The sequence below is a fragment of the Helicoverpa zea genome, chromosome 10, assembly GCF_022581195.2.
Source record: "Helicoverpa zea isolate HzStark_Cry1AcR chromosome 10, ilHelZeax1.1, whole genome shotgun sequence".
NCBI classification, from domain to species: domain Eukaryota; kingdom Metazoa; phylum Arthropoda; class Insecta; order Lepidoptera; family Noctuidae; genus Helicoverpa; species Helicoverpa zea.
In genome coordinates this window covers 13,168,398-13,182,572 of record NC_061461.1, presented here as the reverse complement: position 1 = coordinate 13,182,572, position 14,175 = coordinate 13,168,398, and the positions used below count along the sequence as shown (strand labels likewise).

At 44.9% G+C, this 14,175-nt stretch overlaps 1 protein-coding gene across 1 annotated transcript; it reads left to right on the top strand.

Moving 5' to 3' along the window:
* Positions 1–92: 92 nt before the first annotated feature.
* LOC124633632 (major facilitator superfamily domain-containing protein 6-A) lies at positions 93–13,568 on the top strand. Its single transcript, XM_047168916.1, has 8 exons — positions 93–726; positions 5,018–5,716; positions 5,792–5,984; positions 6,318–6,485; positions 7,795–7,944; positions 8,012–8,125; positions 10,642–11,142; positions 12,932–13,568. The coding sequence occupies exons 1-8, from the start codon at positions 506–508 to the stop codon at positions 13,037–13,039; spliced, it is 2,154 nt and encodes a 717-aa protein (XP_047024872.1). The 5' UTR covers positions 93–505; the 3' UTR covers positions 13,040–13,568.
* The last annotated feature ends 607 nt before the right edge of the window (positions 13,569–14,175 follow it).

Here is a 14,175-nt window from a genome sequence, read left to right as displayed (position 1 = left end):
GTGTTTGAAATTGGAAACAACCCTACTGTGTTACACTAATCGGTCGGTCGTTAAACCCTCAGTTCACAGCTGCCACACCTGAGCTTATAGTGTAACGACCAGTCTTACCTGCGGGGAGTACCTACTGGCTTGAGGCTGACCTGAGACAGGTAGTCAGTCCACCGAAAACACTGCTACTGAGCTGTTCCGGTTACATGTAATGGAAGCCGGCCCTAACATAGTTGGGAAGGAATAGGCCAGGCAGGCATGCTCTAGAAGTCAGATAAAAAAAGATAAAGCTTGTAGTGCCTATTACATTGGAGAAGTACCTAAATACTCTAAGAATTATGGTAAATTCGCGCGGAATTATAGCAGGTAGACCAGGTAGCTATCTAGCTATAACTAGAGGTAAGACTATTAAGTAATCTGTGCTATAACATAATAATGTATTAGGTGGGGAAGTACTCATGCTTCATGAATATTAGCTACGTAAAATCCATTTGGGATCTAGAGGAACGTTAGGATTATGAGGCGGAATGAGTCGTATATCTGGGTCGGAGCGGGATATCGAGTGGCGCAGCGCGGCGCGCAGGCGGGAGCGCGTGCGCGGCGGCATCGAGCGGCGGCCGGCGGCGCCCGGCTCAGTCCGCCGCCCGCCATGGAGCCGCCCGCCGCGCCCGCCGCGCCCGCTCCGCCCGCGCGCCCGCTCGTGCACCCCGACGAGTACGGCGAGGTCGACACCTCCAGGTGCGCCCGTGCCGAGCCAAGCTCACGCTACTGCTCATTTCATTGCTCGCTTTCTGGATACCAATCATTTTACACCGACCTTATCTTTGTGCTTTAGGATTGTCCTTCAATTTCAACCCATCGGCCATAAAGTAGGTACTCATGCCATATACACGTAGACGTAACTACATAAAAGCAGGGACACCCTGTCCTGGCAGTGTGCGTCCGCGGTCCGAGCTCATCCAATGCGACCAACTCGTGCAATGGAGACCACTTCATGTTCTGAACTATTTATCCAATCGTAGGAACGTAGTAGGAATCTCAGGAGACCTTGCAATCAGTTACAGCTAGTAATACTTTAGAGTTCATAGGAATGAATATGATTAGGAAAACCTGTGTTCCAAATATTTACCGCGGGAGCCACCCAATCAAACTACGTAATTGTTAGTCGAATAACTGACGAGATCTTAAAACTTACATTCCAAAAGGCCGCGCCCTCCTTCTTTAAATACGATTTATCTTAATGACATCTCCACACGCCCACTGATGGTTGTTGGCTGCTCTCAGGGAAGCTGCCTGTAATTGTCGATGTAGATAACTGCCAACCAATCGATATAAAACTCAGAGTGTGGAATGAAAACGAGATGTCGATAGGTAGGTATGTCAAATTGTACACGAATCCAGCTTTATATGAGAAGAACACAGTCGTGAAGCAGACGCGACACATTCGCTCGCGGGGAATATAGGAACTATATCGATGATGGAAGTTATAAATCCAGCTTTATATGAGAAGAACACAGTCGTGAAGCAGACGCGACACATTCGCTCGCGGGGAATATAGGAACTATATCGATGATGGAAGTTATAAATCCAGCTTTATATGAGAAGAACACAGTCGTGAAGCAGACGCGACACATTCGCTCGCGGGGAATATAGGAACTATATCGATGATGGAAGTTATAAATCCAGCTTTATATGAGAAGAACACAGTCGTGAAGCAGACGCGACACATTCGCTCGCGGGGAATATAGGAACTATATCGATGATGGAAGTTATAAATCGGCCAGCTCGATTCTTAGTAATTTGGTCTCATTTTACCCTTTACGTGCGGATTATCTAAAAGTCGTTTTTAAATATTCAGGAATACCTTGACGCGTAATCGTATTTATCTTTTTTAGTTTATTGTTAGTTTGGTTAAGGTACATAGTTACTGTAAATAAACAAAAAAACGGCCAAGTGCGAGTCAGACTCGCGCACGAAGGGTTCCGTACCATTATTTAAAAAAAACACGTTTGTTGTATGGGAGCCCCCCTAAATATTTATTTTATTTTAGTCATCATCTGTAACAATTTCAACTCTCTAACTATCACGGTTCATGAGATACAGCCTAGTGACAGACAGAGGGACAGACGGACGGACGGACGTACAGAGGAGCGAAAACAATAGGGTCCCGTTTTATCCTTTGGGTACGGAACCCTAAAAATCATCCTACAAGACAATTAATAATAATTGTATTCTTAAAAAGAACTAATACCTACTTACCGATACCTACCTAATTGAAGTTATTACTGAACAAATTGCTGCAACAAATATTGTAACAAATATTGCTGTTGCCAACTTCGGCAACGCCTAAGAACGTCTTTATTGTCTCTTAAATGTTAGAGCCTGCCTGGCTCCTGTCTGTGCAAATGTTTCCATATCAGTATGTCGCATCCTCACACTCGTGAACTTCACTTTACTTACTCGGGAACTACTTCTCGAACACGAAGAAACTATAGTATTTAACCCTATCTTAAAAACCAGAAGCAGGTTTGTTTAACGTGGAAATAACAAGAAGTGCTTCGTTTTAACATGAAAACCAACTAAGATTAATCAAGAACGCGGCAAAATCGCATCCCGTCAAACTATAACATGTCTTGTCACAATGACGTTCGAAAAAAGAATCCTCCAAGCATACATGCACGACTGAATGGCAAGGTGTCTATGGTCGCTCGTCTCTGCTGCCCTCTTTGTAACTTCTAGCAGCTAACACCTGTTTAATAAATGGGCTAGCACTGCAATAACTTTTCAAATCAGGCTAACAGGGGCCCGATTCTCCTAAGTTAATTATGTTAAAATCGAATAGAAATTAAATTGCAATATTATCGCAATAGCAGTTTTAACCATATCGACCATTCTGCTACTATATAATATGAGACCAATCGTATTCCGACGACATTCGATTGGTTTGCGATTGGTCTGCTATTTTACAATCATATTGCAATCGTAAATTATTTGCAGACAAATTGATTCATTATTGAATGACAGAAAAGGATAGAAACGTTTATTTTAAAGAAAAAAATTCCACATACGCTTCAATCGTAATTGAGTCGGGATTGGATCTCAATCGAACGTGAATCGTATGTCGCTTGAGTAAAATTAGGAGAATTGGGCCCCTGTTCTTCAGAGTAGCGCGTTGAAGCAAACAGTAATGTTTCTTAAGGACAAACAATAAGTCATTCTATGAGTCACAGAGATGGAAGATGACATCAAAGCACACGCAGGTCGAGATGGGATGTAGGCGACTCAACACCGTCAGAAGTAGAAGAGTATGGACAAGGCCTACCTCTAAAATTGAAAAATGTTGATATTGATGAGTCGGTGTGGCAATAGCGCCTACTATACAGGGTGGCCCATCCATAGGCGTCCAAAAGAAAAATTTAGAAGCTCTAGGCTATGGGGTATCTGAATCACCCCCATGTATGTTCAGCGATTTTTTGTACTTTAGGAGCTAGAATTATTATTATTTTTTTCCGTAATTTTCATTTAACATTGTTTTTTCTATTTTACCTTTCTTCCCTAACGTTTACAGATGTTTTTTTTTGTGTAATTAATCATCATGATAGTTAATCGTTAAAAATGCATTAATTGGCCTCAAGACCAGTTCCAGGAGAAAAACCACTATGAAGGTCTGATTTTTATGAATGATATTTGGAAAATGCTTAGAAACCTTTGGCACTCCTTATTAATTTTTTTTTAAGCTCTTAACATTTTTGGCTACTGAACTCCAACAGTAATTTTGAACTTCAGATAAAATTTTATGTAAGTTCTAGAATGTTTAGCCAAACTGCTTTTTTTCAGGTGTTAGCTACTATCATGATGATTAATTGCATAAAAAAACGTTAAGAAAGAAAGATAAAATAGAAAAAACAATGTTGAAATGAAAATTACGGAAAATAAATAAAAATAATTCTAGCTCCTAAAGTACAAAAAAATCGGTAAAAAAACTTTTAAGTTAAACGGTTTTATCTTGTGTGCACTGAAAACTAGAAAATAAAAAAAAACTGTTACTTACCTTAAACCTACGTAGGTGGTCCCGGTCATATTAGACTAAAATAAAAACGTGGGGCCCTCTGAAATCCTACCTGAAAGCATATCTTTATACTTTGGTAGATCGTGAGCTCGGCGTTCGCTGGTGAAGCCGCTACGGCTGATTATTGATTGTCAAAATCTCCAGTTACGATTATAGTAAGTCGATGCAATCCACACCTATTATACCTCTAGAAGAAAGTATTACAGCAATAGTTAGGTAATAGGCCCCACGTTTTTATTTTAGTCTAATATGACCGGGACCACCTACGTAGGTTTAAGGTAAGTAACAGTTTTTTTTTTATTTTCTAGTTTTCAGTGCACACAAGATAAAACCGTTTAACTTAAAAGTTTTTTTACCGATTTTTTATTTTCTAGTTTTTGGTATTTAATGAAAATACCGAATATTCCTCATTCTATATATGGGTCAGCAGCGGTGAGGGAGTGCCAAACTCTTACTGACTAAAAAACCGTTGTGTTTCGTCGTAGGCCTTTTACATACCAAGACCACAGTAACTCTTTCGAACAATCCCCCAGCCCAGGCAGGCCTTGGCCTTGTTGGGCCCCGCTGGGGTTGCTGACAGTATTCTACTTGACTAGCCCTTTCATTTGATACCCATATTGAGGGGGTTGTGGAAAAAATATGTAATCCGCCATTTTGTACCGGCGGCCATCTTGGATTTACAATGTTATTGATATTACTATATTGTATTGTCATCGGAATTCAAGGTGTGTACCAAATTTCAGATCAATCTGACAACAGGAAGATACTTAAATTTGAATTACTAAATTTGACCCAAGAAAGAATAAAACAAACAGGGTGAGCTAAATAAAACCGTTTAAAAATCGCTGAACATACATGGGGGTGATTCCGATACCCCATAGCATAGAGCTTCTAAATTTTTCTTTTGGACGCCTATGGATGGTCCACCCTGTATATACCTACGTATGTACACGTCCGCAGATACCCAGCGCCGAAGGATGCGACGCACAAGGTGCGCGGGCGCAGCGATGTGCTGGAGCTGGTGTGCGGCGCGGGCGCCGTGGACCCCGAGCTGCTCACTGTCAAGACGTTCTACTTCTTCTTCTACTCAGCGTTCGGCTCGCTGTTCCCGCTGATGGGCGTGTACTTCAAGCAGATGGGCATGAATGCAGGCCAGTGCGGGCTGCTCATCGGCACGCGCCCCTTCGTGGAGTTCCTCTCGGCACCGTTCTGGGGCGGCCTCGCCGACCGCTGGCAGAAAGGGCGCACGCTGCTGCTGGCGTCGCTGGGCGCGTGGATCGTGTTCACGCTGCCGCTGAGCTGGGTGCAGCCGGGCGCGGTGTCCTGCGTGCATCCGCTGAACGCGAGCGCGTACAACCTGACGGAGCCGCGCTACGACGAGGACTGGCCCAGCAGCACCACGCGCGCCTTCCGGGGCCCGCCGGGCGCCGGCCGCGAGGGCTCGCCGCTGCCCGTCAGCGACGCGCTCAACTACGACCCCAAGGCCAACGGCGACTGGGTGACGCCGCTGCACTCCTTCATCGTGTACCGCACGCCCGACATCCAGAAGACGTTCTTCCTGCTGCTGCTGCTCGTGGTCATCGGGGAGTTCTTCAGCGCGCCGGCCATCACGCTCGCCGACTCCGCCGTCATCACGCTGCTGGGCGAGGACGCCGACAGGTGATCGACGCAGCGCCCGGCACCGTCCACTGGGATGGCGTTACATATGTACATGTTTCGGTGTATTGGCGGCAGGTACGGGCACCAGCGCATGTTCGGCTCGCTGGGCTGGGGGCTGGCCATGTTCTTCGTGGGCATCGCGCTGGACCACAGCACGGCGTTCAGCTCGCACCCGTGCGGCGGCCCGCAACGCTTCGAGAAGAACTACACCATCTGCTTCGCGACCTTCTCCGTGCTCATGGGAGCCGCCCTCATTACTGCCACTCAGGTTTGCTTCATAATATCAAAACGTACAAAATTTCTTTAGGTAATTCATATAATTTTATTGTAACTACCTTCTAGGTTTTGTGCCTAGTGCACATTCCAATGTCTCTGTGGGGACGGATTGACGGTCGGATCAGTATTTTGTAAGGTGTCAGGCATGGTACCTCGCTATTGGCCAGTGTGGTAGGTAACATTTTCTTGGTCAATTTCTCAAAACCATCGATGGAGGATAGAAAGGCCGATAAACTTACCAGACTATTATAGATTTATTTTGAAATAGTATATAGAAGTTAAATGTGTGACTAGCTATAACTGTGTTGTAAATGTCGGGGCACAGATCCGGTTCAAGTACGAGTTCACGGCGGCGGAGCCGGTGGCGCCGGCCGCGCCCGCCGAGCCCACGCACGAGGAGAAGCTGCAGCAGCAGCTGGCCGAGCAGCTGCAGCTGCCGGGGCTGGACACCAGCGCGCCCGCGCCGCGCCAGCCCGTGCTCGAACAGGCCAAGGTACAAGCGCACCTACACCTACTATTCCTATCATCATCATTCATCATCAGCCTATCGCAGTCCACTGGACATAGGCCTCTCCAAGTGCACGCCACTGAGATCGATTTTCGGCTTCCTATACTATTCCTATGCTTTACATCTATTAAAACATCATCTGCCCAACTTTTACCTAAATTGAGGGTTCTTTGATAAAAAATACGAGCACACTTTATAATTATATAGCACTCATTTCTTTATTATTTAGCAAAAACTAAAATTTACAGATTTTAATGAAATTTTTGTTGCTGCATTCTCTTAACTAACTTCTGAATTCTTGGTTCAGTACTACTCAAAACTAAACGCATGTCGGCAGTGGCATCCAACAGATTTCTATGCTTGTTTTTAAAAATCAGAAGCTTCGAAAACCCACGTACGTATTTAAATAGCTTTAACTAAATTCTTAATTTACAAACTAAACATTGCGTTTACAAAACGTAAGTACTTACTGTCATACTTATGCATTCAGTTTCCAAATTTTTTTTCGGATTCAAACCAAACATTACGTAAAATGTGGCCCAAACGTACTTTACTTTTTGTTTGTTGACAAATTCAAAAACAAAGGCACACAGTTTTTTAATGCGCGAGCGAAGCGAGCGCGAAATTTTCATTATTTTTTAAGACTCAAAGCCAAAATTACGTAAAATGTAGCCCAAACATATTTTTTTTTCTGTTAGGCAAGTAAGATGGACAAGTAAGATGGATCTTTTATACGTCCATGCGAAAACCCCTGTTCGCAAAGATAAGTCGTTAAAAATAAAGTTAAATTAGCAACGTCGCGAAGCAATGCTTCGCGGACCACTTGGAATGCCTCCAGGGGCCACCAGTGGTCCGCGGACCACCGGTTAAGAACCACTGGTCTAAACGGATGTAGTTAAGTACCGGTGTTTTACAAGGAGCTACTGCCTATCTGACCTTCTCAAACCTGTTAACCGGCCATCCCAATACCTTTAGGTGAGACTGGTTGTTACTGGCTTCTAAATGTCCGTAATCTGTATAGATGATAACGTAATTTATACATATATAACTTCCAAAGATTTTCAAATGACAGCCGGCACCTACAGCTTCTGGTGCCTTCTGAAACACAGAAGAACTAGATGGTGACCCATCGACGGACCGACCGTGCCAAGTGTTGCTTAACCTTAGGATCGATCGATGCGCAGACTATAAACTGCAGATATTGACTTATTAGTTATTAGTTCATTCATACCATATGTACAGCTAGGTAATGAATACAGCATTCGGCATCTGTAGCGCGGTGTGATGTGCGCAGGTGTTCGCGCAGACGACGCGCGAGATGCCGGAGTGGGTGACGGTGCTGCGCCAGTTCCAGAACGTGAAGGCGGCCTCGTTCCTGTTCGTGGCCTGGTTCATGGGCTTCGGCATCGGCCTCATCTTCACCTTCCTGTTCTGGCACCTGCAGGTACGTGCCGCGGCCTCAGGAGTGAGCCTGCCGAGGAGCTCGTGTCTCACTGCTGAACCTGTTCCAGGATATCGGTGGATCCCCGACGCTGTTCGGAGTGGCGTCCGTCATCAACCACATCTCGGAAATATTCGCCTACTTCTTCAGCTTTAAGCTTATCACACAGATGGGACACGTAAAGGTAAAGATATGATAATAATATTGTGTAAGGACATCAGTCTCGAACATTTTGTACACAATAATAAAAGTGCCAGAAAAAAAATTCGTTATTTCCCGTAACATCTGGATAGAGATTATTTAACGGTACTTTTTAAAGTCACGTAGCAGGCCGTCTTTAATCGAAACCCAAATTTTTTGCAATACAAAACCTATTTAGAAATGGATCGAGAGTCAGCGACTGCTAACTTTCGTTATTTTAGAATGGCTGGATGTGTACCTTACACTGAACAGTAGGTATGAACGATAGACTACTAAGAAGTTTGAAAGCCTGTATAGAATAATTTATTTATTATTATCTTGTATGTCTCTACCAGACCTCGGGACTATAGAGTCCCGGATTTTTGGGAGGCGAACGTGGGGCCGCCGAAGCCAACACGCTGAAGCCCTTTTGAGACAACTTTAATGAAATGGTGACACAAAACCGACGATTATCCCTGTATACACTATAGAAATGTACCCAAGGACAATCTCCGGTTCTGTGCTAAACTATTGCTAACTATGGATGGAAACTACTTGGGCTATTGTGATGGGATGCTAGTGGACTAGGAAAGGGGAAACTACGGGAACTATGGCACCTGCCGATAACAATGTAATAAATAAACGTAAAAATGGCAGGTGGAGACTCGCCAACTCACTTACTGGGCCCCCGGGAATCAGTCGCTAAATCGCAACAAGGGGGCAACAGGTACATGAGCGGCTGAAGGGTGAGGATACCTCGGCGGACTTTGAACGCAGATCACGTGCTCCCTGTGGGTCCAGCATCACCGGCCCACTCGCCACTTACCACGAGGCACCTACCCTCCGAGCGGGCTGCTAACCCTACTCTAGCGACTCCACTCTGACCGGCCGATGAAGGCAAGCCAAGAGGCGGGAGACCTATCCCCCATCATGCTTCACTCCGGCAAGCCGGAGATGGGGGACAGTATACTCTCCCCTCAGTATAATTATTATTATTATTCTTTATTGTACACAAAAACATTTAAAAGACACACACAACACAGAGAAGACATGTACAAAGGCGAGCTTAACCCAGAACTGGGTTCTCTAACAGCAAACCTTAGAGCGATAGAGAGATGCGATAGGGAAGAGAAAATTTAAAGTGCACAACATTAAACAAAACAAAGATGAAACTACATAACATAAAATATATACCTATAAATAAAACAAAAATATAATAAATAAATAAATACATACATACAAATAAGGTCATGTTGACAGGAAATGTTCTTTAATTCGCCTCTTGAAGACATCTAACGATGTGCTGTCACGTATACTGTGAGGCAGAGTGTTCCAAAGCCTTACAGCGCGAACAGTGAAGGATCCATCATAACGGCTCGAAGTATGAGGAGGGATACGGAGTAAAAGAGATGAAGAGGAGCAACAGGGTTTGCCTCTAGGAACAAGGAACTCAAAGCGTTCCCTAAGATAATTTGGAGCGTTGGGATTGTGAAGAAGAGAGAAGAGAAAAGACAGAATATGAGCATCTCGACGCTGCCGAATTGGCAGCCACTTCAGCTGGCTCCGGAATTCAGACACATGGTCGTATTTCCGGAAGGCCAAAAATGAAGCGGATGCACAGATTCTGCAGACGCTCGAGTTTGTTAAGAAGTTCCTCAGTCGCATCAAGGAAACAGACATCAGCATAATCTAAAAGAGGGAGAAGAAGCGACTGAGCGAGAGTAATTTTTGTTGAAAAAGGCAGGAACTTCTGGAGACGTTTGAGTGACTGAAACGAGCAAAAAACTCTTCTGCTTACTTCTGCAACGTGTGAACCCCAGGATAAATGACAGTCCATAATTACCCCCAAGTTCTTGACCGTAGAAGAGTATGGGATGGCAACGCTATCATATGAAACCGGTGGTGGAGAAGACAGCTTATTGAGGAAATATCTGCCACCAATAATGAGATACAATGTATAAAAAAGACGATTATGATTATAAAAATATATAAAAAGATAGATAGATATATTATATATAAAAACATGAGGATGATGATGATGATTATATACAATGTATAAAAAAAAACAACTCAATATTTTTTTCACTGTCGTATCCTATCATACCTAGTCCTAGGCGCTATAATGAACTGGCTACACCTAGTTGTAACCGAAGATAAGAGAATGAAAATAAATTTAGCCAGATGTGGCCGGTCCTGGTCCGGTCCGGCTTGGAGATTTAGGGTCAATTCCCACTGAAAGAGCAGCGGCCGGCAGCGGCCGGCAGCGGCCGTAATTGCAAGGGATTGAGCGCGAGCGCGGCGGGCCGCGCGGCGCCGCGCGGCGCCGCACCGCGCCGCGCTCTTACATTTTCCGTGCTCTTACGGCCGCTGCCGGCCGCTGCTCTTTCAGTGGGAATTGACCCTTAGCGTATCATGTGCATACACGTAGGCGAAAGGGTGCAGTTTCGAGAACATTTTAGTTTGCTAAAACGAATATAAACCATAAGATAGAAGTGCGGTACACAAGCACATCGGTGGCAGGTGCTGTGCCTGGGGCTGGCCGGCAACGTGCTGCGCTTCCTGTACATCGCGTGGCTGAGCGACCCCTGGTGGGTGCTGCCCTTCGAGTTCGTGCAGGGCGTGACGCACGCCGCCGTGTGGGCCGCGTGCTGCTCGTACATCGCGCACGGCGCGCCGCCGCGGCTGCGCTCGTCGGCGCAGGGCGTGCTGCAGGGCCTGCACCACGGCCTGGGCCGCGGCTGCGGCGCCGTGCTGGGCGGCGCGGCCGTGGCGCGCTGGGGCACCACGCGCACCTTCGCGGGCTACGGGCTGCTGTGCACCGTGGTGCTGGCCGCCTTCGCCTTCATCAACTTCCGCGGCGGCGCTGAGGCGGCGCCGGGCGCGCCGGACGAGGAGGCGCGCGCCGTGGCGGAGGCGGGCGTGCTGGCGCCGCACGGCGTGCCCTCCAACCCGCTGCCGCGCGCGCTGTCCTCCACGCGCCTGGCCGACCTGGCGCACCACGACTCCTACGGCGCCACGCAGGTACTATGACGTACCACTCAAATCACTATTTGCAGACACTCTTGAATTCTCTGCTGATGATTTCCAGTCTGACAAAAATTGTATTGACGCTATTTTTTCTTCCTTACCTTTTCTTAACCCTGTTGAGTTTGGCTTGCAGCATAGTTGGGCGCATGCAGTTACATTTTACATGGGGCGACTGCCTGTTTGATCTCCCCTCGATCCAGTTACCTGGGCAACCGGATACCTCTTAGCAAAACTTTCTACATACTTATATGTATTAATTTTCGGTGTCCCGCAGGGCAGTGTCCTTGGTCCGACGCTCTTTTTAATATACATCAATAACCTACTTAATCTAAGCAGCGCCGGAGGGAGGTTACTGTCTTATGCGGATGACACTGCCATTGTTTTTACTGCTAAGACCTGGGATAAAGTTAAGTTAAAGGCTGAAAGGGGGCTAGCCTGTATTTGTCAATGGCTGTGTAATAATCTCCTTACGCTTAATACACAAAAAACTAATTACATATGCTTTGCTTCATACTTAAATTCACAACCCTCATCTGACTTCGAAATTAAAATTCATTCCTGCGGAGCCCCATTGTCCAACGCCTGTCAGTGCCCTATTATTCGGAAAGTTAGCTGTGTCAAATACCTCGGAATCATTGTAGACCAAAGGTTAAGTTGGTATCCACACCTAGAATTAACTATAGGGAGGTTGAGGAAGCTCATATGGGTTTTCAAATCACTGAGGTACATTATGAGTACCGAACTATTAAATAAAATATATATTGCATTGGCTCAATCCGCAATAATATATTGTATCTCCGTATGGGGAGGAGCAGCTAAATCATATTTTATAGATCTAGAACGAGCGCAAAGGTCCCTGATTAAAGTTATGTACTGTAAGCCCTTCAGGTTTTCTACTGAATCCTTATATGCAATTTCTAAGCTGCTCTCCGTTAGGAAACTTTATGTTTTACATATGACACTAAGTTATCACAAAACGTTACCTTTTGATAAAGCCAAACTTAAAAAAAGACGGCACGATATTGTAGCCCCTACATACACTGCACGCACAGTATTCGCTACTCGGCAATATATAGCTCAAGCTCCTCATGTGTATAATAAAATAAATCGTACACTTAACATTTACCCCATGCAACTGTATGAGTGTAGGAAAACTGTGATCGAGTGGCTCTTTACTCTTAATTATGTGGATGTGGAAGACATATTGGTTAGGATTGTTTGAATTTAAAAAGTAATATCTTTACACTTATGTATATAGAATACAATCGGTAGGTACATATGAGAATATAGCACAGAGACGCGCGTCCGCACACACACACACACAAACACACACATACACACACACACACACATACTCACACACTCATAACACACACACACACGAACTCTCAGATAATGCTTATCTCTGCTCGCAGATCTCTTTTGTATTTTTATGTCATTGTTATTTCTATTTCCTTTATTTAAAAGTAAAGTTTAGTTAGTAAGTTTAAATATATAAAAGATTCAAGCTAAGCTCATTTGATAGTGTATATAAATCTAACTTGCTGTTTTACTTTGGAAGAGCGAGGCTATCCCAACACAGGTATCTTTTGATTACTTTCTGGGAAGCCCCAACAATTTACTTGTAAATGATTTATTGAAATAAAAAACTTTTTTTTTTTTTTTATAGATTCAGATTTTTATACTTTCTGCCAGTACCTACCGACTACTAAAACAGAGGAACACGGGTCCACGATTCGTTGTAAAGTGGATTGGTGTAGTAGTCGCGTATAATGTGTTGCAGAGCTACAGTGGCGCGGACTCGCTGGGCGTGCCGGGGGGGGCGCCGGCGCCGCGGCCTAGCAACCCCTTCCTGGCGGAGGCGGCGCCCGCCGCGCCCGCCTACAGATAAGCGACCCCGGCTCACGCGCTCTACTCTGTCTTGCGTACAAAATGTTCCACGAGTAGGCAAAACGTTCCAGTATTCGTTAGGCAGTAATATATTATATATGTGCGAGGTCACTGCGCTCGTGACGTCCCACTATTAGTCGTGTCGTGCAAGGCGGCTGTCGCTTCTGTTGCCGCGCGCTGATGCTATCTCCTAGTTAAGTCAGAGTGTATCATATTGAGATATATCTGTGTTTAAGTATATGATAGATCGCGATGTCATATCATGGTGTGATGTAGTAGAGGCGGGAGGCAGAGCGGGGCGGACGCACCCTCACTTCTGATCTAATATTTTGTTGATAATATAACAAATAGATATTCTTATTACTATAGCTATATGTATACATAACGTTTGTTGTAAAGATGTATCGTGGGGATCGCCCGCGCCTGCACCAGTTATATATTTTTGCACAGTCCCTAGCGGGAACCCGCGTCACGGTGCGGACACTTTCAATTTCATGTGTAATATGAACGAATAAATGTTGAACTATTCATTATAGTGTATTATTATTTATTCACATAAGTGCTACAACAAAGTTAGCTTTATAATTACAATTTTCAAATACCTTTCCTCGTAGCAAGCAATCTCAAACAGATACTAAACCTACTTGCCAATATGTCACTTAAGCTACGGCAGTTGAGCGAGTTAGCAGTGTTAGCACAATGCGCAGAATCACTGCTGCTGATGCGAGCGTCGCGTCGTCGTCACGTGCCTTATTGTTTGTTTGTGATGTGACCAGACCCACACGGCCGGATCTACGTAAGTAAGAGCTTTTGGAGCTTACGCTAGGGGAGCCCGGAACGACAAAATCGACAAAAAATCTCAAATAAAAAAATCTAATCACAAGAAAAACAATAGGTCAGCCCTGGGTAAAAAATAACACAATAAAAATACAAGTTGAAATTAAAAGTTCATGATCGGCCTCTACCCTGAAAGGGTATTTATTTTTCCTAATCCTTTAAAAATTCCCGCAAATTCAGCATTTGTTATCCTTCATAAGTCCTAGCACAGATTACTTACTATAATAGTTAATAGGTACGTAAGTCGATTCGCTCATTTTTACCAACCAGACTACGAGTAACGTTAGATGCACTGAAGCA